Source organism: Bos grunniens, chromosome 1 (assembly GCF_055505025.1).
Source record: "Bos grunniens cultivar Pamir isolate PY7600 chromosome 1, Bosgru_T2T1.0, whole genome shotgun sequence".
Taxonomy (NCBI): Eukaryota; Metazoa; Chordata; class Mammalia; order Artiodactyla; family Bovidae; genus Bos; species Bos grunniens.
Window position 1 is genome coordinate 69,800,864 of NC_141165.1, and position 22,899 is coordinate 69,823,762.

The 22,899-nt window shown below is 37.2% G+C and overlaps 2 protein-coding genes across 3 annotated transcripts in view; one reads left to right on the top strand and one right to left on the bottom strand.

Moving 5' to 3' along the window:
• ACTL6A (actin like 6A) overlaps positions 1 to 5,268 on the top strand; it is a 31,362-nt gene extending 26,094 nt beyond the window's left edge. For both annotated transcript variants that reach the window (XM_086395229.1, XM_086395238.1), the window contains exons 12-14: positions 1,128 to 1,223; positions 3,468 to 3,554; positions 4,797 to 5,268. In XM_086395229.1, the coding sequence (XP_086251355.1) occupies positions 1,128 to 1,223; positions 3,468 to 3,554; positions 4,797 to 4,877 (264 nt within the window). In that variant the 3' untranslated portion in view covers positions 4,878 to 5,268. The remainder of the gene's footprint in view (positions 1 to 1,127; positions 1,224 to 3,467; positions 3,555 to 4,796) is intronic.
• A 232-nt stretch (positions 5,269 to 5,500) lies between these two features.
• Positions 5,501 to 22,805, bottom strand: MRPL47 (mitochondrial ribosomal protein L47). The gene is made up of 7 exons (XM_086395249.1): positions 22,688 to 22,805; positions 19,852 to 20,003; positions 19,263 to 19,323; positions 16,052 to 16,148; positions 10,056 to 10,186; positions 7,841 to 7,936; positions 5,501 to 5,814 (listed from the first exon to the last, which is right to left on the bottom strand). The coding sequence occupies exons 1-7, from the start codon at positions 22,783 to 22,785 to the stop codon at positions 5,691 to 5,693; spliced, it is 759 nt and encodes a 252-aa protein (XP_086251375.1). The 5' UTR covers positions 22,786 to 22,805; the 3' UTR covers positions 5,501 to 5,690.
• Positions 22,806 to 22,899: the final 94 nt, after the last annotated feature.

Below are 22,899 nucleotides of genomic sequence, written 5' to 3' on the forward strand. Positions count from 1 at the left end.
GCCCACTCCAGTATTCTTGCCTAGGAAATCCCATGGACACAGGAGCCTGATGGGCTATAGTCTATGGGGTCACAAAGAGTTGGACACAACTCTATATTCTCTACCATGCTATTAGATAGACCATATCTTATTTAAACCCTAGATTTTAATTTGTAGCCAACGTGTTACCTCAGTTTTTTAGTTCCTTCATTTGCTTAGAGCTTAGTGCTAATAGCTAAGGTTATATAGACATTTGGAATACATTTTTTTAAACATGGACTGAATTTTTAAAATATGAGCTTAGCCACTAAAAAGGCAGGCTGATATTTAACTTTCTGATGCATACATGCAAATTAGAGGTAAAATATACTCCTTATTTGGGCTTCCCGGGTGATGCTAGTGGTAAAGAACCTCACCTGCCAATGCAGGAGACATTCAGTCCCTGGGCCAGAAAGAGATCATAGCAACCCACTCCATTATTCTTCCCTGGAGAATCCCATGGACAGAGGAGCCTGGTGGGCTACTGTTTCTGGGATCGCAGAGTCAGACACGCCTGAAGCAACTTAGCACACATACTCCTTACTACTAGGAATTTGTTTTTGATGGAGGAAGCCTCAGCATATGGATTTTGAAAAAGGTCATCCCTGCAGAAGAGAAAGGTAGCAGTCATTTTGGCCAGGACTATTGTCAGAGTATGTATTGTCCTCCATAATCTGTCCAATTTTAAATGCCATAGCTTCTAGATGAGAACTCTGAGATGATGTAATTAGGAAATAAACTTGTTAAATACTGGCTGCTATCTGCCAAAAAATTATGGTTGGCTTTTAGAATAGTTGCCTTAAATTAGTGGTTCTTAAACTTTAATACATGAATCATCTGGGGAGTTTTAAACAAACCAACACAAAACTTTTCCTAGACTCCATCCCCAGAAATTTGTATTTAATTGCCCCCAGCACTGGTGTTTTAAATGCTCCCTAAATGAGTCAAATGTGCAGCCAGGATTGAGAACCACTGGATGAAACTACTTGGTGTGATAGAAGTAAAAAATTTAAAAAGCGAAAACTGTAGTGGAACACATGGTTTTATCTGAAGTTGTGTTTAAAATGGTTGGAAACATTTGGAGCTCATTTATTTTTGTTTCATTCCAGGGTCTCTATGGCAGCGTGATAGTGGCAGGAGGAAACACGCTAATACAGAGCTTTACCGACAGGTTGAACAGAGAACTGTCTCAGAAAACACCCCCGGTAAGTTGTGTGTGTTCTTCAGTGGTATTTTTCAGTCATATATATCCTCTTACTGGTGGAAAATCTATGTAGATACAGTTTGTTTTTCAGTAGATTGATGGTATTTGTGTGTGCCTGGTATAGTATTAATACTCCTTATTAAAAAAGTTTTTCTAGATGACATCTATTAGTTACTCCCATTACTGTCCATTACTATTTGAATCTTACTTTATTCATTGATTCCATACTTAAGTGCCTACAGTCTGCTAGGCACTAGGGATAGAAAATATAGTCCCTTCCCACCAAGGGCTTAGTCAGCTAGGAGGACTAAACCTGCAAAAAAGAAAACCTGTAATGTGCTAAGTGGTTCAGTATGTCGTCCGCCAGGCACTTTGGAGTGTCAGGGGAAATCCTCCTGAAGAGCTGTTTCAATGAATGAGTTCAGTTGGTTGACAGTTTATGAAACATCTAGGTGAAATATGTGCAAAAATATGAAGGGAAGAGGGTATATTCTAACATTTTGAAGTAGTTGGCTTGTAGTCTGTACAGAAGTGGGGCATGCTATATGGCTGAAAAGATGAATGCAATGGTGTATTATGTCCTAGGGCTGCTGTAACAAAGTGCCACAAAGTAGATGGTTCAAAACAACAGACATTTATTACCTCTCCGTCTGGAAGCTAGAATTCTGAAATCAACATGTTATCAGGGCCGTGCTCTCTGAAACCTACAGAAGAGAATTCTTCCTTCCCTCTTTCCGTTATCTGATGATTTGCCAACAATCCTTGGCGTTTCTTGGGTTGCAGTTATAGCACTTTAGTGTCTATCTCCATCATCATATGGCATTCTCCCTTGTGGGTCTGTCCTCTTCTTGGAGACTATTTCTAAATTAGGTTACATTCACAGGAACTGGGGAGTATCAACATACCTCTTTGGAAGATACAGTTCAACCCAGAAAGATAGGTACCAGTCATATCACTTACATAGAAAATTTACAGGGTAAAATCTGGCAGAGGACTGAAGAGCTTTTATGTTTTATTAAAAACATCCCTTGGTACACTATGATAACTTTCAAAGGGATAGAAGAATCTGGTTTAGAGAGAAGGTAGTGTACATGGTACATTAGTAACAGAGGAATTTTTAGATTTTTAAACATCCATCAAGTAGTTTTTTGTAAGGTATCCTGCAATAAATACATTTAAAAAAATTAGAGGTTATATAGGCCCTAACAGAATCTATAGAATCTGTGTATTTGTTTTACATATGCCACAATCTTTATATTTAAGTATTGATACAGGCACAAGATTGACACCTCCTTACGTTTTTGGAGATACAGACTGATCTGGAATATACCTTGATTATAGTACTTTAGATTTCATAGAAAGTCCCAGAATAATGAATATATAGACATGGGCTGTCCAAGGTCTGTTCAAGACCAGGTAGATGCTATCCTTGTCTTTCAGGAGGCAATTAAAATGTAATGAAATCCATTGTAATAGGATTTGAGCAGTTCCTCACCTATAAAACCCGTGTTCATCCCTTCTGTTCCCAGCACCCCTCCTTCCCATCCTACATACTCCACCCCTACTGCATGCACAGACTCAAACTGAATGTTCATATATAGAGTAACTGGTAAGTATCAACAATCTGGAGTTCTCTCCATACAGAAGTGAGATAGGGGTAGTGCTGAGCCATAAAACCATGTTTATGGAGATGGTGTTCAAGCGTAACAGAAACACTAATCTGAAAAGAAAAGTGTGAATAAACTTCCCTGAGTCTGACGTCTGCATTTTGATTTGGATGGGGGCAGGAAGGAATGTGAGGAGGGGGTGAACCAAGATAGTACAAAGGCCCAAAGAATAAGTTAGAAAGTTGAGGAGGACTGCAGAAAGGGCAGCTAGTTGGGGTAGTAATTATACTCGGTGTTGATAAAATGCAATAATATATGAAGCACTTAGCACACTACTTGATATATGATAAGTGTTCAAGTACATATTTGCTGTTTTAAGATGAAATTCTGAGTACTGTACTCTAGCATGCAGTTTTCTAAGGTTTATATAATTTACTAAATTACACAAGACAAAGTACTTTAAAATCCTATACAGTAGTTCAACTTATGCCTATTATTAACCTAGCTACTACAAAATAATCATGTATAATTAGTGCTTGAACCAGAGCCACTAATAAGTCATCAAAATTGAATTTCCTAAATTGAGGCCCTTGTTCTATTTGATCACACTAATACTTATTCTTCCTTTTCTGTTTTAGAGTATGCGGTTGAAACTGATTGCAAATAATACGACAGTGGAACGGAGGTTTAGTTCATGGATCGGTGGCTCCATTCTAGCTTCTTTGGTTAGTTTATCTACTTTGCAAAATAGTTTAAGATTCTTATTTAACTTGAATGTATCACTTAAAATACTAAATTTAGTAAAAAGACTAAAATAATTCCTATGCATCATTTAACTTTGCATTTTAAATCTGTCACATTTGTAGAGGACCTGATGCTAGTCTTACCTATTCTGAAATGACAAAAATGCCTCATTGCCTTATTAGTGGGTATTGTCAGTCTGATTACAGTTTCCCTCTCCAAGGTAGGAATCTGTTAACTTATCCATGCCTCTTCTAACACTACTCACATTAGCACTGGTCAGGACTTATCTGCAGCCCACTTAAAATTAAATCATTCTTCTTAGATTCTGGTTGCTCCCTGGCCTATTGCTGAGGCAGAAGTCAGGAATTGGTGCCTGGGGCAGATGGTGAAGTCATGGTATTGAGGTTTACATGTTGCTTGGACTGGCTTCCTACCCTTGAAATCAGGAGGAAATTCTTGCACTTACCTGTATCCTAAATTTAGAAAATTTCCCCTTCACCTCAGAGCAGCCAAAGTAAATGAGTACTTACGCTAAATATTTTTAAAAGCTATTAACTATTAAATGTTTTTAACTGCCCATTTATCTATTTCTGGTCTATGTTTTATTTCTAGTCTCTTAGTTCAAAACTGAATACGTACGAATCCACTTGAATAGTCACAGGGAACGGATTTCTCCTGCTTACACGTCTGAATAGTAACGTAGTCCAGGATCCTTCCCCTTTGGTCATTTTCCTTTCACCTTCTGTTTATTTTGTATAGTGCATGTGTATTGTTGTTTGTGTACTTGCTAAACTTTATCCTAGTCTGAGTTCTAAATGTTACCGTTAATCAAATGCTAGAACATTGCATAAACACTATACCAGGATCAAGCCTTCCAACAATTTCTGTTGTTGCCGTTAACCAAGCCATCATAGCTAAACTCTTCCTTCATCTTCCTTTCCTGGCATTTTCTAAGTCCTCAAGACAGTATAGAAAGATTTAATATCCTATGTAAACTTAGGTAAGGCTAAATAGTGTCTTTGGGTATTCTAGAGGAGGGCAGAAATAAGAAGGGTGTAATCTGAGTACTATTTGGGGAGAGGTATAAGAGCTCTTAAAAGATTCAGAATTGTGAAAATGAAGATATTAAAGAAATATCTTTATTTATTTCCCAATATTTATTTGGGAAATATTTATTTCCCAATAGAAAAGTACATATATGTAATTTTTCTTTCCTTTCACAGGGCACCTTTCAGCAGATGTGGATTTCCAAACAAGAATATGAAGAAGGAGGGAAGCAGTGTGTAGAAAGGAAATGCCCTTGATAAGTTCCCAAACCTCTACCTTCTATGTCACCTTACGTTTCATAGCTTTAGTATACTCAGGAAAAGAACCACCATCTTTTGTAGAATGTTTATACATTTTTGCATATTTCAATTCCACTTAAATTTTTTAAGGCTTTAACTGGTTCTATAAATTAAAATAAGTTTGTGCTTTCCTTGAAATGCACTTATTCTTATTACAAGCATTTTATAATTTTGTATAAATGTCTATTTTCTCTAAATATTTTGCTTTCAGTAAAATGCTTTCCAACTCTGTTTAGTATATTACCAGTGGATTGGTAGAATTGCTTTTTATTGACTAGTAAAACTTATTGCCTATACTTTTTACATTAGGCTTTTAAAATTAAATAAAAATTACTAGCCATTCCAGAAATACGTTTTTGGACTGTTGTGTTGTAACTTGCTACTTTAAATACTAAATGTGTTTATCATTGTACCCACTGTTTATTTAAACAGAATTCATAGCTCCTTCATATCTAGTAACAATAGTAGTTAAGGTTACCTGAATTCCAAAATTACCTTTTTGCCTATTTGTTACAGCAGTTGGTATCACTTTCCCACTCTAAGATGCAGGCAGTTAATTAAAAGTCTGCTTAGACACAAAATTTATAAAATGGAAATTTAATCTGAACTTTATATCTGATTTTGACCACTTCTAAAATTAGCATGCCATAATAACTCTTAAAACAATCGACAGTCCTTTGACTAAAAACACAAGTTATTTATAAACCACTTAGTATTTACTTTTGTATGTAATCCAAGAAAAACAAAATAGTAAATTATGGTTAAGATGTCTTAGGCAGCACTTGACTTCTGGGCTTCAGAAAGATGTGGAAACTTTTTCTGAAGAAACTTTTCTTTCTTTCGTGCTAAACTTATCTTCCTTGCTTTGATGCGGGCTTGCTTCTCAATTCTCAATCTAGGAAAATAAAAGCATAACAGCAACTTATACAAAATGATTTCCCTGTTAGTACTGTCAACATGTCCAAATCAATTACTTAAAGACCTCAGTCATGCCAGTCTCTGTATTAGGTGTGCCATGTTTATTATTAAACTTGAATAACCACTGTAAACCTACACAAGTCAAAGATAAGCATGAGGTCTAGTCGTTAAGACTGTGCTTCCACTGCAGGTTCGATCTGGGGAACTAAGATCCCAAATGCCATTTGGTGCAGCCACAGAAATTGATTGCATCTATAACCCTGCACCAATTCTCTTTGGGAAAGTAAGAACAGATCTCATGAGTCTGCAACAAACTGGGCTTTCTCCTTTATTTTAGAAATAATGTAATTTTATTGAATACATTAGATTTATGTCCTACCTCCTGAGACATTTAGAAATTTCCTAATTTCAAATAGCACCCAGTCCAGCATCATTTCCCCTACGCTGAGAGAATAAAACCATGCTAAGAGATGATGCTTAGTGCTTGTTGGACTTGCCACTGAGTTGGCCTCTACCTATCAGCATCCTGGGACATTAGGCCTTCATGCCTCAGCTAAAATGTTGACCTCTAGAGTCATTTTGAAATCATCAAAATTGCAAATAATAAATTCGTGGATGCCAGGCCTCTACTGTATTTAAACTGAAATATAACAATGCAGTTAAGGTATTGAATTTCAACTGCCATACAACAATGGAAATCAGCCACAACTATACCTATCCCTGCCCTCTTGAGACTCCTACGCAAGGTTTACTATTCTTGAGAATGTTCAATAATTCAATTTGATGAAGACAGATTGCACTAGGGCAGAAACTGAGAGTAGAAAGGACAAATTCTGGAGACACTCTTGCAGGAAGTTAAATCACTGAATATAGTGATTTCTAGGAACTAATGGAGGTAACAGAATTCCAGATAAGTGATTTAAAATCCTAAAGGTTGATGCTGTTAAAGTGCTGCACTCAATATGTCAGCAAATTTGGAAAACTCAGCAGTGGCCACAGGATTGGAAAAGGTCAGTTTTCATTCTGATCTTGAAGAAGGGCAATACCAGAGAATGTTCAAACTACCGTATAATTGTGCTCATCTCACATGCAAGGTTATGCTTTTAAAGGTCCTTTTGTTTTTTAATTATGGAAACAAGCTTTGAGAGGAAAAAATTAGTCTTTAAAAGAATTAATGCTAAAAGGTGGCTGCATTATCTAAGGCAGTTGTTAAAAGCTGTGGTTCTTGTGCTGCTAGGATTTTCCCCTTAAATTCCCAGCTGCTTTTCTGCCTTGAATTCTGATCTGTAGCACCTTTAGCCAGTAACCGGGCAATTTTCCCCACCTTGTTTCTGCAGCCACAGCCCTGGATGTTAAGTGGCACCCTGACCCCAGAAAGCAGACACTGGCAATTATTTTCCTGTTCAATTGCAATTCTGGGGATTAAAGCTCTTCTCAGGCTTCTGTCTGTTTTTGGATGTGGATCCAGTGTTTCAAACAGCTGTTTCTAAAAATCTTGTTGTTATAGTTCTCAGCTTGTAACCATTTCACTCATCACCCAGGTAACCACTTCACTCCTCTACTGCAACAGAAGTCCTATTTCTCCCTCTTCAATAACAAACCTGCTATGCAAAGTATCTAGAAATCACCATTTTGCAGGATAACATGAATTCAGATATACTACAATCGGCTCCTTTCCTCACCCAAGCACCCTCTCATTTCATCATTCCTGCAATAACATGAGCTCACATTCTATGCAGCTGAAGTGTATGGAACTTTAACATTACAAAAAGATTTAAACAACTACTTATATATATTGATGAAGAGAAAGATAGTAAAACTTCTGAAAGGATATACATTAAAATGCTAGCAGCTATTTCTGGATGGTGAAATTATGTAAGACTTTTTTTTTTTAACCTATTTTTCTAGTTTTTCCACAATAAACATGTATTAGTCATATAAAAGCTTAACACACACTGTCTGATGTGAAGACGTGTTTTAGTGCTAAGGGTACTCGTGCTCACCTGACAAAACGTTCCACGTAGGGCATTGCAAAGAATCGTTTTCTATTATATCTTTTATTTAGGTACCAAGGTATAGGCCACTGCTTGAACTTGTGCCTGCCACGACAACAAAAAGGTATCACTCTACAGAAAACATGCAACAGATTTTCACTTTTTACAGATTTAGCCTTCTTTGGACTAGATATGTTTTCAATAAATTGTAATTGGCTTTTTAAAGCTTTTAAAATTTTTATACAGTTCACATTATGAAATAGTCTAAACTAAGAGGTATCAGACACTCATGAAGCCACTATAAAACTGCAAACATTAATATTTTGCAATGTTTGCTTCAGATCACTTTTAAAAATACATATATAAAAGTTTAAAAACACAACTTGTTCTCTACTTTTACAATAGCTTCCAGTCATAAACTGGAGTGTATCATTACCAGATGTATTTTGTAATTTTCCTACATACATATATGTATGTACTAACTTGATATATGTACACATATATGTGTATATACACATACAATTTCAAACACTGATACTCACATGTATACATTTTATGTTTTTAAAATATAATAAATTTCACCAAGTGATTTAAGTATCTACCTATGTATGCCTCAACATAACAAAACCTAAAAAATAATGCTAAGTGGGAAAAAAGGAAATTGTGAATTCATACTATAACACTGGAAAATATTTCAATTAAAAAAGTAACAGAAGGATTAATTTCAGGGCATTTAACCAAACTTTTGGAATTGTAATGTTTGATTTTAATAAGCTACATTGGTTAATAAGATGATATAACTGCTTTGTTTACTACTCTAACTCCAGAAAAGTTAAAAAGCAAGAATTTTTAAACTTTAACAAGATTAGCACTCTTACACATTCTAAAACTGACACTTTCTCTCCCCTATCCTCACCCTTTCTATCTAACCTCAGCTTGGATTAATCTCAATAAATGTTTGTAGAAAAGAAATCAAAGTTCTTAGGCAAATGTTTTGGCAATTCCTCTTTTCTGCACTGAATCACACAGTTACAGACTACACAGCCACTCACCTAAATTTGGCTCCAAGCTACCCCATTACCACAAACTCCATTAAAAGAATTACATGGAATTAAAAGAATCTACCAGGACTTTCCAGTGCAGGGCACACGGGCTTGACCCCTGGTCCAGGAGGATTCCTCATGCTGCAGAGCTAAGCCTGTGCACCACAACTACTGAGCCCCACTCAAGAGCCTGCGAGCTTCAACTGCTGAGCCCCCGCGCTGCAACTACGGGAGCCCCGGTGCCTAGAGCCTGTGCCCTGCAACGAGAGAAGCCGCCACGAGAAGCCTAGACGCTGCAACGAAGAGTAGCCCCCACTCGTTGCAACTAGAGAAAGTCCATGTGAAGCAACAGAAGACCCAGCTCAGCCAAAAATAAAATTAATTGAAAACAAACTAATCTACCAAATGCATAAGCACTATTATGCAGTGTAATTTCCGAGTACAGAGAAGGTCTCCAACCACCCAAAATTCCTTCCTCATTTTGACTGATGTTTAAATTTCTAATGATGCTTCCTTTCGGCAGTTCAACCCAAATGCAAATAAGCCCCTGGAAGACAGAATACACTGGGTCTTCTCAATTTCTCATAGCTCAGTGTGAATGTTTATTACCACATTCTTTCCCAAAGTCTGACAGGACTTTGGAAATGGACCCAGGAGACAAGATGTCACAGAAGTGGAAAGATGTAATGAAAATAAATTGTTTCAACATTTGGACTAGGGCCTATCCTAAGGGCAATGGGGCAAACTTGAGACTGGTCCACATGGTCTTATTCCTCAAGAACTTCTTCAAATAGTTTCAGGTTCTCAATGGGTGAAGAGGATAGGTGTGTCCTACAATGAGCTTCATGGGATTTATAACCCTCTGAAATTACACGTGCATATATAAAGTTTTCTGGGGAAAGGATTTATAATTTTCATCAGATTCTCAAAAGGTCATATGATTCACTTAAGATTAAGAACCACTCCTATGAAGAACCTATAAATAACTGAACCATGGGAATGGGATGCCAAGGGATACCAGACAAAGCTACCTTCATTCATATCCTGAAGTTCCAAAGGGATCTGGGGACCTCTGTTTATATTAGCTACATCTCTATAATGTATCTAGATATTCTTAGAAGATACTGGACAGAGGATGAGGCATGGGACTTCACTCTCATCTCAGAAGAGCTACTATGTACCAGATGATTCTTCCAAAGATGTCTCTTCTCCAAGCACCGGGTCTAGGCTTTTCTTGACCAGTCTGAAGAAGTCTGAGGGCATCTTCCCTTTCCTGGACAACTTTATCTAATGCATCCATGGAGTCTACTACCTGAGAAAAGAATACAGAAATACAGTTTCAACAATCATCCATGACAGCATTCCAAAGAAAGAGAACACATAAGGACTATGCTACAGAAAATCTATGATGAATCTTTTTGTCAAAGAACCATTCTGTCAAATATTTTCTAAAAATATTTTTGGCTTAGGTATGCATATACATAGGTGTCTGTAGTATCACTTTCTGTAACTTTTTTTAAAGTTTAATTAAAAATTATTGAGCTCAAATTTCCATATGTTATTTTTTTTGAATAGGATACACTTGCACAGATTCCTTTTGGAGACCCAATTTGACTCATCATTTCAAAACTCAATGAGCTATTACAAAATGATAACAATTAGTGACTTTTCAAATAGTAAAACCTATGTTCTGGCCTTAATTAGTCAGTGTGTCCCAAAGACTCAGACACAGATATTTTGACCTGCTTAACTCAAAGCCACACTGAACAGCTGAATCCACATGCTACTTCCTTTCAACCATATGAAAATTCATGAGAAATAAGACGGGTAAGAACAACAAATCCTATTTTGAGGACAAACTTAGAGGAGTGAAGGGATCACAGTGATCAGAGCCTAATACAAAGTCTCTGACCCTCAGGAACTCAGTAAACCTGGCTGCTGACTGACTACATTAAAGAGTCTGCCCAAGGTCAGAGCTAAGGCTCCTAACTGAAATCTAATGTTAGCTCACACAGACAGAAAATAAATGGTTACTAAGAACACAGAGCTAACATCCAGTTATTCATGTTACTGCTAACAGATAAGAAAGAAAATCAGAAGTATCAATTAGATACACCTCCTTCAAAAAAGTCACTCTCAAAGAGCTTTCTTTTCTAGTTTATAACTTTCCCAGAGGCAAGAGTGTCCTTGTATAGTTCCCAAAGTTTCAGCTTATATCTTAAATTGAGCATAATTCTTTTAAAATTTTTCTTGATAAATTTTCATTAGTAGTATGTCACAGAAGTGCTGAGAAAATTGCATAAATAATAACTTTCAGTTTATCTGGAGAAAACTTTTATATTTTAAATTCTAATTAAGAAAATACTGTACATATGATCTACTGGGCTGAAGTTCACCTCTAAAATATATCTTTGAAAGCAAGGAGAGGGAATCATCTACTATTGAAGTTTAATAAAAGTCTTAGAACAGCACCATTCTAGCAAGAGTTTTTTCATCAAACAATGAGCTATTTATAAACAGCCAATCCACTTAAAAGAGTCTCTGAAGCATAACTTTCCTTAAAAGCAGAGTTGGCAAACATACCTAAAAATAAAATCACATTACTTTACAAATGTTTTGCAGCAATGAAAAACATTCAAAGGAAGCAGGGTTCCTCCGTAAAATGGCTGATTCCAGGGCTGAGGCAGAAAAAGTATAAGATGAATCCAGCATATCCTACTATTCCTCATCAAAGACTGATGAGAACACAGAGGCCAGCCAGAATAACCCACAATGGCCAAATCTGGAATGACAATACTAAAGGATTTTAACTCATTGAATCAGGTTGGAATCCATGAATCAAGAAAAAAAAGGGAAAGGAAGATACAAGAAATGGAGAAAAGGAAAAGCCCTTCCTTACAGAAGAAAGCTAACTAATAAGTAGAATGAACAATGAACTTAGACAATTACCATTTAGCAAACATCACAGTAATAACTGATTGAGGCATGAACCATCATGCCTCAATGGATGGATGCTAAAACCAATGAGTTACAAGTTTGGGGATTTACATGTTCTCAAAATAAAGAAAAGTTAGTAACTATACAGTGAAGAAACCTAACACCACAATAACCAACCTACTAATGCTAAGAACTTCAATAACAGAATGTATCAACACTGCATGCCTCCTCACCTGATGCACTGAGAAGAATACAGCATCACATCTATGACATTCCTGCCAATCATGATTATTATCATGAGAAATATCATACAAGCCCAAATTGGCCCATTCTCTTCAACAATGTCAATGTCACGAAACACAAAGAAAGACTGAGTCATCAGATTAAAGGAAAGTCAAGAGACAAAACTGAAAACACATCAGTCAGGATTTTCTTTGCTATAAAGGATATATTAGGATAACATGAAATTTCAATAAGATCTTTTTTGGGGGGCAGGGCAATATACATTTAAATACCTACAGGTAAAGGGATATCACATATAGAACTTATTCTTAAACAGTTGAGGAAAACTGTATTTTTGTAGACAGGAGGCAGAGAAGGATAAAGCAAACGTGGTTAAGTATCCACACAGGGAATCTGGCTGAAGGAGGCCTTTTTGTATTGTTCTCATAATTTTTCTGTCAGTCTCATATTTTATTAAAATAAAAAAATCCAAAAATGATGCAACTCAATTTTTATAAAGGCAGATTAAACTTCCCCATAATTAGGGTAAATAACGGAGATTTTATCCCACCCCTTCTTTGACCCTCTGCAGGGATACCCAGATCCTAACAGTGGTGAGCAGTGTGGGGAAAGAAACCTGAAGCAGTTGAGGTTAGGAAGCAAGACTGAAGCAATTACAAAAAGCTGGGTTCCAATCTCACTGCCTTACTATGGTATGGAAAAAACATCAATAAAGAGCTGACCTTGAAAGCGCTCTATGGATAAACAAACAAATCTAACTAAATAAAACAAAACCTCTAAATGGAAGAAATAATTGCAGATCTGCATTTACTGATGTGGGAAAATTTCTAAAATATATTAGTAGAAAATGTAAGTCTCAGAAGAGTATATACAATATAAATAAATATGTAAATAAAAATAATCAGGCACATTTCTATTTGCAGAGAAAAATTCTGATGGATATATAGGAAATACACAGGATTGATTACCTCAATGGAAATAAAGGAATGGAAATAACGACACCAAGTGATTTCTTGTTAATGATGAAGAAAACCTAACTTAAGTAACAGTGACCTTTTCACAGTAATGGGAAAGTACTCAAACTGCTGAATACAGGAGGGGAAACGATGGTGGAGGAGGAGGAAGAGGAGCTCATCTCCCCCCACACACACAATGTGGAACAATTCTCAAAGAAAACTGACTGGAAACTGCAGATCTCCTGTACCACCAAAGCTGCATGGAAGATCTCCACGTAACCAGAGAGAAGGCCTCAGGTCCAGTATCTGTGCCCCTGGGAGGGATCTATAAGGAAGAGCAGGTCCACATGGGCAGACCCTCGACGTGGAGAGGGAGTGGATCAACCTACAATTTGGGCACTCCCATGCCAGTCAAGGGTCCTACATGAGGAGTCAAGCCCTCTAGCCTGCTGGGTAATCTGCAAAGACAGAATAATGGAAAACACCCAATCAAAACAGCAGACAGACAAATGAAAAAATGAAAGCAACATATGAGGTCTATGGGATGATCACAAAGTGTTCCAACTTGTGCATAACAGGGATTCTGAATCCTAACAGATTGGGATTCTGAAAACAGAGAGGGAGAAGGGAATCAAAAAATATTATTTGAAGAAATTACCAATGAAATTCCTAAACTCAAAGAAGGAAACAGATATCAAGGTACAGGAAGCACAGAGAGAGGGTCCTAAACAAGATGAACCCAAACACACCCAAACTAAGATATACCATAATTAAAATGACAAAACTTAAAAGAATTTTAAAGGCAGCAAGAGAAAAGTCAGTTACTCAAAAATTCATGGAGCTCCCCTAACACCAGAAGGGAGTGCCACAATATACTCAAGCCCTGAAAGGTGAAAATCCTGCAACCCAGGTATTCCACCCTGCAAGATTATGATTTAGAATAGAAAGAGAAGGAATTTCTCAGAAGAGTAGCAAAAACTAAAATAACTCATACACCATATAAAAAATACACTGTATAAAAAAAAATGAATTCAAAATGGTTTAAAGGCCTAAATAAAAGACAAGCCATCATAGAACCCCTAGAAGAGATCACAGGCAAAATGTTCTCAGACATAAATTGTAGCAGTATATTCTTAGGTCAGTCTCCCAAGGCAAAGGAAATAAAAGCAAAACTAAACAAATGGAACATAATCAAATGTAAACACTTTTACCCATCAACAAAATGAAAAGACAACATATGGAACCAGAGAAAATATTTGTAAATGATGGGACAGACAAGAGGTTAATATCCAAAATACAAAAGAGCTATACAAAAGAGCTCACACAACTCAATATCGAAAACACAAACAACCCAATCAAAATATGGGGCAGAAAACCTAAATAGACATTTCTCCAAAGACAAACAGATGACCAACAGTCAACATGAAAAGATGATCAACATCCCTAATGACTAAAGAGAAGCAAATCTAAACCACAGTGAGATATCACTTCAAGTTGGCCAGAATGGCTACCATCAAAATGTCTGCAAATAATAAATGCTGGAGAGGGTGTAGAGAAAAGGGAACCCTTCAAAACTCTTGGTGGGAATGTAAACTGGTGCAGCCACTACGGAAAATACTTTTCCTAAAAAAAAACTAAAAACAGCACTACCGTATGACCCAGCAATCCCACTCCTGGGCATATTTCTGGAAAAAAGAACTGTAATTTGAAAAGATACATGCACCCCAATGTTCACAGCAGCACTATTTGCAACAGCCAGGACATGGCAGCAACTGGAGTGCCCACCAACAGACAACTGGCCTAGGAAGATGCGATATACATGTATACACACACAACGACACAATGGAGTTATTACTCAGACACAATGAAGAACGAAATACTGTCATTTACAGCAACACAGGAGAACCTAGGAAATATACTTAGTGAAGTTAGAAAAAGACAATTATGGTATCCCTTACCTGTGGAATCTAAAAAATAATACAAATGACTCTCTAATATGAAACAGAAACACACTCACAGACACAGAAAACAAGCTTATGGTTACCAAAGAGGAGAGGGCGTGGGGAGAAAAGTAAATAAGGAATATGGAATTAACAGACAAAAACTACTATACATAAAATAGATAAGCAACAAGGATTTACTGTCTTGCACAGGAAATTATGTTCAATTTCTATAATAACCTATAATGGGAAGCAATCTGGAAAAAAAAGAAAAATATATATATAAAACTGAATCACTATGGTGTACACCTGAAACAATTTTATAAATTAACTATACCTTAATTAAAAACTTAATTAAAATGGTTAAGATGGGGCTCCCCTGGTGGTTTAGTGGTTAAGAGTCTGCCCCGCAACAATGCAATGGACACAGGTCTGATTCCTGGTCGGGGAAGATCCCACATGCTGCAGAGCAGCTAAGCCCATGCGCCACAGCTACTGAATCCCACGTGCCCAAGAGCCCGTGCTCCGCAACAAGAGAAGCTGCAGCAAAGAGAAGCCCATGTACTGCAACTACAGAAAGTCCCTGCATAGCAACAAAGACCCAGAGCAGGCAAAAATAAGTATTTTTTTTTTAATGGTTAAGATGATAACACTTCTGTTATAGGTTTTTTTATACCAATTATTAAAAAAGCATTAAACAAATTTGACCTAGTGGGTGCAGAAGTAGTTAAACCAGAATTAGAAATCTAAGATGGTGCAGGTACTTCAGAAAACAGCTGGACTGTTTCCTAAAATGTTAAACACTGATTTAGCACACAACACAGCAATTGACTCCTAGGGATCTACCTAAGATAGGTCCATGCACGTTTGGGGGTTATAGGTAGAAATGGGAATGACTGAAGATGGGTCTGAGATTTCCTTTTGGGAGGATGGAAATGTTCTAAATTAGATAGTAGTAATAGTTGCTTAAGAATGTAGATCTCCTAAAAATCAAGCAGAAATTGAAAGAAACCTACTTGCCAAGAATTGTAGGAACCATACGCTCACACGTTTTAGCTTTTACCCCACACTCAGCAGTCTCCAGACTCCCACAAATCTCACCTTTTCTAAGCGCTCCGGGCTTGGCATTGGCAGCCTCTGCCGCTTAGCTTCCTGCTCTAGAGTTAGGAGCATGTTTCTTTCTTTCAGGAGAACATACCTATATCAAAAACAGAACTAGTAATGCTATTCTGTAGTTATATTAATAAAATTGTGGATTTTGACATCAAAATTAATAATCTGTACTCAAAAGTCCTTTAGAATAATCCTTTAAACAGAGCTATATCTAGTCTCACTCATTTGTTCACTAAATTTTCCAAGTGCCACATACTGTATTAAGGAAGTACCAGAAGAGTTACAAACAAGCATACAATATAGTCCACACATTCCAAGCGGAAAGAGCAGATGGAAGGCAACTAACACCTGTTCAATTCCTATTTTAAGCATATTATATACATTTATTTCCGGAGAAGGCAATGGCACCCCACTCCAGTACTCTTGCTTGGAAAATCCCATGGAGGGAGGAGCCTGTTAGGCTGCAATCCATGGGGTCGCTAAGAGTCGGACACGACTGAGCGATTTCACTTTCACTTTTCACTTTCACACATTGGAGAAGGAAATGTCAGCCCACTCCAGTGTTCTTGCCTGGAGCATCCCAGGGACGGGGGAGCCTGGTGGGCACCGTCTATGGGGTTGCACAGAGTCGGACACGACTGAAGTGACTTAGCATAGCATACATTTATTTCACTGAATTCTCACAATAATTCTGAGGTTGGAATCATTTCCACTTTCTAAATGAAGAAACTAAAGCTAAGACAAGTAAGGTATTTGGCGGGCATGTAGCTAATTCAGCTAAATCAAATCATGAACTCCTTGTGTATAAATCCATTCTATTTTTAGCCCATATGCCCCCTCCACAACTGTAATGTACTGTGGTGTATTAAGTGGTATAGACAACAAGTACCAGAGAATTAAGTGGGAGAGATGAGACATTCCTTCTGGCCAAGATGGTCAGGGAAAGCATCAAAGAGATGGGATAAGTTAGGCTGGAAAGAAAACCAAAGCAAACACAAATACTGAGATCAAAACATGAAGTGGCAAAGCTTGAATGGGAGTGAGTTTTGTGAATAAATTATGTTTGACTGAGAAGTAGAGCTGGAAGAAAGGAAATAAACATGGGGGGCAGAGAACACGACACAAAGGAACCGGGCTACTTTTTGGTGTGGAAGAAGACAATTTGGAGGGGAAAAGTGGCAGAAGATAAATGATTTGGTTTTAGCCAGGATGAATTGAAACTGCCTTAACTATCCCTTTACCAATAAGCGGCAGTAAACACGCTGTAAGACAACAGTTTTTTTATAATGAATCTGTGCTGTTACATGTAACATATCTGACACCAAATGAGGGTTTGTCCTTCTTATATTGTCTTTTCTAACACAACTTTTCCAACTCCTCTGATACTAACTACCTGAAGTTAGTGCCAGATTCCACAAACGTAACAATTCAGTCCCACAAGAAAGACTGCCCCACTTTAGATGCCAATAATGATTTCTAGGCCTTACATGTATCTGACAGACCTGCTCTAAGTTAGGGGTTCCAAAAACCCTCTCCTTGGGTTTGATAATTTGATAGAACAGCTCACAGAACTGAGGAAAGCACTTTACTCTCTGGTTTATTATAAAGGATACAACTCAGAAACAGCCAGGTGGAAGAGACGCACAGGACAAGAAACAGACAAGGGGTGCAAAGCTACCCTGCCTTCTCAGGGCACAACACCCTCCCAGAACTTCCATGTATTTACCAGCTTAGAAGGTCTCCAAACCTAGTTGTTTAGGGTCTTTTAATCATGCGGGCATGACTGATTAAATTACTGGCCACTGGTGACTGAACTCAATCTCTAGACCCTCCCCCCTCCCAACTCCCCCCAGAGGTGGGCATGGTAGTGAGGCTGAATTCTTCACCCTCTAATCATGCCTTGGTCTTTCCTGAAGCTGTGCAACAACGCCCTCCCTGCCCACTTCACCTCTGAGAGTTGTTTAATTGGAACAAAAGACACTTACATCACTCAGGCAATTACAAGGAATTAAGGAGCTATGTGTTAAGCCATCAGAGACAAAAGACAAAGTATATTATTTCTTATTGTATCACAAGAACAAGCTTGTAGTATTAGTGATCTTATAAGCATTTTACAGGTCTTTAATCTGCCATGAAAAATAAACCACCCTTTAAATCAAGGGATAAAACTGTAACTGCCTTCTACAGTGCCTGGACAAATAGCAGCGCTGAGTGAAGGGGGCTTGGTGAAAGAACAAGGTGGGTAAGAAGTGGTAGGCACCGCTCCATTTAGACCAGCCAAGTGTCCCCATGTTGGTGACCTACATGTAGGAATGTAGGTTCAGTGCTGCAACACCACAGGTCTGATTTTACAAGAAGAGCCAGAAGTCCTTATTTTTGTGTTAAACTTCCCAATTTTTAAAACACAGTACAGTCCAAACAAATATATCTTTGGGCTAAATATAGTCAATAAATGCAGAGGGTGGGGGTGGGGTCAAAAGGTACAAATTTCCAGTTATAAAAGGAAAAAGTCATGGGGGTGTAAGGTACAGTATGGTGACTATAGTTAGTAATACTATATTGCATAACTGAAAGTACCTCAGAGAATGGATCCTGAAAATCCTCACCACAAAGAAAAAAAATTGCTGTATTAACTGGACTTATTGTGATCATTTTGCAATATATACCAATACTGAAGCATTACACTGCACATCCAAAACTAATATAATGTTATGTCATCATACCTCAATTTATACTCAATATATGTATATATACAAATCAACTGTCTTAAATCCTCTCAACTCTTAATTCATCAGGAGAACCTGCCAGCAAAACCTACCTACATTTCTAGTTAAGTGCATCCTCCTACACACTTTCTCAAAGCAATTAAGCTAAAGCTTTCAGGCCATGCAAAATAATTAAAAGGAAGAAGACGACATGTGGCCAATTCATCCCCATTCTGTCTCATTAGTTCCCTGGAATTGGTAGTATGACTGGTAGCAGTTACAGTAAAACTTCTGAACTCCCAACTCACTTTGACACGTCTCTCATAATGTAACTTAACCTCTGGAGTACTTATAAAAATTTCAATGATCTTATATATCACCAATGGTACTATAAATCATTTCACTTAATTTCTTACATCAGATCAAGTTTATATCTCATTATTATACTATAACTGCCTCAAACTCTTAGATGTTAATGCACTCAGTATACTTACCAAAGTTTATGTAAATCTTCATTACTTTTGTTCCTTAACTGCTGACAGGTCCACGAAGCTCCTATTAAAGTGATAAACTCATAACGTGAAATAATTTTCTAGTTACGTGTCCTTTGACAAATTACTTAATCTCTCTAAACCTGTTTCCTTATCTATAAAATACATAATAGCTTTCGATACTATAGTACAATATATAATTAGGACTTAATTGTGATTAAATTAGATATTAGTAATGTGACTGGCAATAGCATTCAAAACATGTCAGTATTAGTATAAAATATATTTCAGTCTAATGTCAAAATACTATTCTTATAAATTAATATTCAATTATCTCTAAAAGAGTGAAATCTAGAACAAACCCCAAACCTCACTTCAGTTAATATTTCAACCTGCTTCTCTTCTACACCTTTTGTCAACCTGCCAACGAATAGTTTACTATTATACTGTCCTTCTATTTTTCTCTAACAGACATTCCCAAAGGAACTGAAAAAAGAAAATAACATAAGTAATTCCCAAACTGGATAAATAATCCAAATATGATAGAAGGTTTAATAAATATATTTAATACTGGTCAACCCAAATATCTCACCAGATTTCACCTTTTCTTCCCCCCAATTCTTTGGGTCATCAAAAAATTCTTCCAGTCCTCTCCTAGACAATGTGGTCTGAAGTAATCTACACTGGTGAAAAGATGTGACATTTGGTGTATTCTTAGTCAACAGACTCAGAGAAAACCTGCAACTGAACATATATGAACAAGTGATTAAAGTTTCATGACATCTGGATTTTATAGGCAATAAATGGAATCATTTCCTCATTTACAATGTCAAAAAACCAACTTAGGGTTTCTGCACAAGAAACAATAAACTCATAAAATGCTTTAAAAATTATTTTTAATATCCCCAGTATAGATGCTGCTATCCTGTAATTTAGAACATAATTTCAGAGATAATATATTGACTAATTATATTTTACGGTAACATTTTTAGCTCCTTCATATGCTGCTGGTGGGCATATAAGTAGATAAAAGTATTCTGAAGTTCAATTTTGCAACACATCTGAGGCCCAGTGATTCCTCCTTTAAGCCAGTAATTTCACTGGATTTAGAAATTTCAACTGAAGAAAATGATCACATATGGGAATTGATAAATCAAAATGTCTATTGTGGTGATCATTTTGAAATGTATGAAAATATTAAATCATTTGTTGTACACCTGAAACTAATATATGTCAACTACACTTTTAAAAAGTCTAGTAAAGCATTATATATAACAAAAAACTGACAATAATGTAAATGTGCAACTTGGAAATGGTTAAAATAATTATTGTGCATCTGCATGATAATTTATTATGTAGAAAAATCTAAAAGTCATACTTATAAACAATATTTAATGACCTGGAGAAATAATTTAAAATACAATAATGAAATGTATCACAAACGCTGTATTCCTACCAAAAAAAAAAAAAAATCTAACCTGAATCTAATCATGAACAAACAAGCAGACAAATCCAAATGAATGAATATTCTAAAAAGGTTGACCTTCTTAAAGAGATATTAATAACATCAAAGAGAAAAAAAGAAACTGTTTTGGATTAAAGTAGACTAAAAAGATATGACAATTAACATGATAAATGATCACTGATTGGACTATGAATAAAAAAAGTAAGAAAGAAAAAATATTCCCAGTGTGATCATTGTAGTATTGTGGTTAAGACATTTCTTGTTTTCAGGAAATTCATGCTGAAATGTCTCGATGCTTGCAATTCTGACACGCCTCAAATATTTCAGAAGAATAAAAGCACGGATATAAAAAGTATAAAAAATGTGACAAAATACTGGGGAGTGATTAATATAAGTGAAGAGTATATGGTTATTCTTTGTACTACTTTTACAACTTTTCTTTTGGTTGGAAATTGAAAAAAAAAAGTTGATGAAACAAGGGTAGAATATAAAAATGCATGTAAATATGATCCTGACTTTATTTAAAAATTACATGTATGTGTATATTCTGAAAGTGAAAAAGAAGAAAACCTGTTTATCTCTGGATGGTAAAACAACAGTTGATATTTACTTTCTTTTCAAAACACTTTACCTTATTTTCCAAGTGAAAGTGAAAGTGAAGTCACTCAGTCGTGTCCGACTCTTTGCGACCCTATGGACTGTAGCCTATCAGGCTCCTCCGTCCATGGGATTTCCCAGGCAAGAGTGCTGGAGTGGATTGCCATTTCCTTCTCCAGGGGATCTTCCTGACCCAGGAATCGAACCCGTGTCTCCTGCATTGCAGGCAGACGCTTGACCATCTGAGCCACCAGAACATGAATGTGAAGTCGCTCAGTCGTGTCCGACTCTTTGCGACCCCAGGGACTGTAGCCTACCAGGCTCCTCTGTCCATGGGATTTTCCAGGCAATAGTACTGGAGTGGATTGCCATTTCCTTCTCCAAGGGATCTTCCCAGCCCAGGGATCGAACTCGGTCTCCCCTGTCGTAAACAGACGCTTTACCGTCTGAGCCACTAGGGAAGCCCTTATTTTCCAAAGTGTCTGTAAATGAACGGATAACTTAATAGTAATGATAAAAATCTAAACTTATTTTTAAGGAAAAAGGGTGATGAGATGGAAGAGATAATTGGTTCAAGTCTGCTACTTTTCAAGTTACAACCCCTGAATCTCTGCAAATAAAAAAAAACAAACAAACTCAAACCACTGCTTATCTCTGAGGTTAATATAAGGTATTACATTATAGCTGAGGGATGCCCAATAACTGCGCTGGATTCAAGAGCACACACATTACTTCCTTTTGGGGAAAAAACCCCAATAATTTGTAAAATTCAACTCATTAAAAACAAAAGCTAATAACAAGGAGGTAATCGTACAGCTTAACGTCAAACATGATCTGTCTGTCCAGAAGACAAGCGGTCTTTCCAGAAATAACCACCGTGTGTAGTATATTCTTTTCTCACACCTGCAAGGCGACTTTCAGTTCACTCGGCTTTCATTAATCCACTCAAAATTTACTGAACACCTCTTTTTGACAGGCTCTGGGAGTACACATCCCGTTCCCCCCTTTTAATCTATTGAAACCTGACAGAGCGCACAGTTCCACAGCCAAAAGCTTTTAAGTGAATTTTTCTGAAAACTCAGTCAAGCAGGATGCTTCCGTACCTCCACATTTAATTAAACAAATACTGGGTTTCTACAGACCCTGAGAACTGCCTGGTCCACAGTAAGTGGCAACAAAATGTTTGAGGAAGACACGGACATGTCGCAGGTGAGAGACTTCTCCAAGGTCACTGACTCCTCACGATGGTGGGCTCGCGTCCAGCCATCAAAGCCGCCTTCCCAGCCCAAAGCGTTTTCAGCATGTCAACAACCAAACAAGATCCAAAGTTGGGGAAGTGGACAGACCTACTCCTCAAATAACTTACCCTGTGCTAGCAAGGGTCTGAGAACTTATTAACGACGTAGAAGCCTTCAGAGCGGCTGAGACTCTTCTGCAGAAAACAGCCAAACTGGCAGCAGCCATCTTTTCGCATCAGCAAGCACACCGCATTTCCGCCAAAACGGTGTCACTTCCGGAGTCTCACGCCGACCGGAAGGCGAGAACGGGAGTTGACTTTGCCCTCAGTCAACATGGCTC

Coding starts and splice junctions, on each gene's coding strand:
- MRPL47 (XM_086395249.1), bottom strand. CDS start 22,785: ATGGCTGCTGCCAGTTTGGCTGTTTTCTGCAGAAGAGTCTCAGCCGCT. Junction 19,324..19,851: donor GGAAGAAAAGGTGAAATCTG/GTGAGATATTTG, acceptor TCACTTTAATAG/GAGCTTCGTGGACCTGTCAG. Junction 5,815..7,840: donor TACGTGGAACGTTTTGTCAG/GTGAGCACGAGT, acceptor TTATTTTCCTAG/ATTGAGAATTGAGAAGCAAG.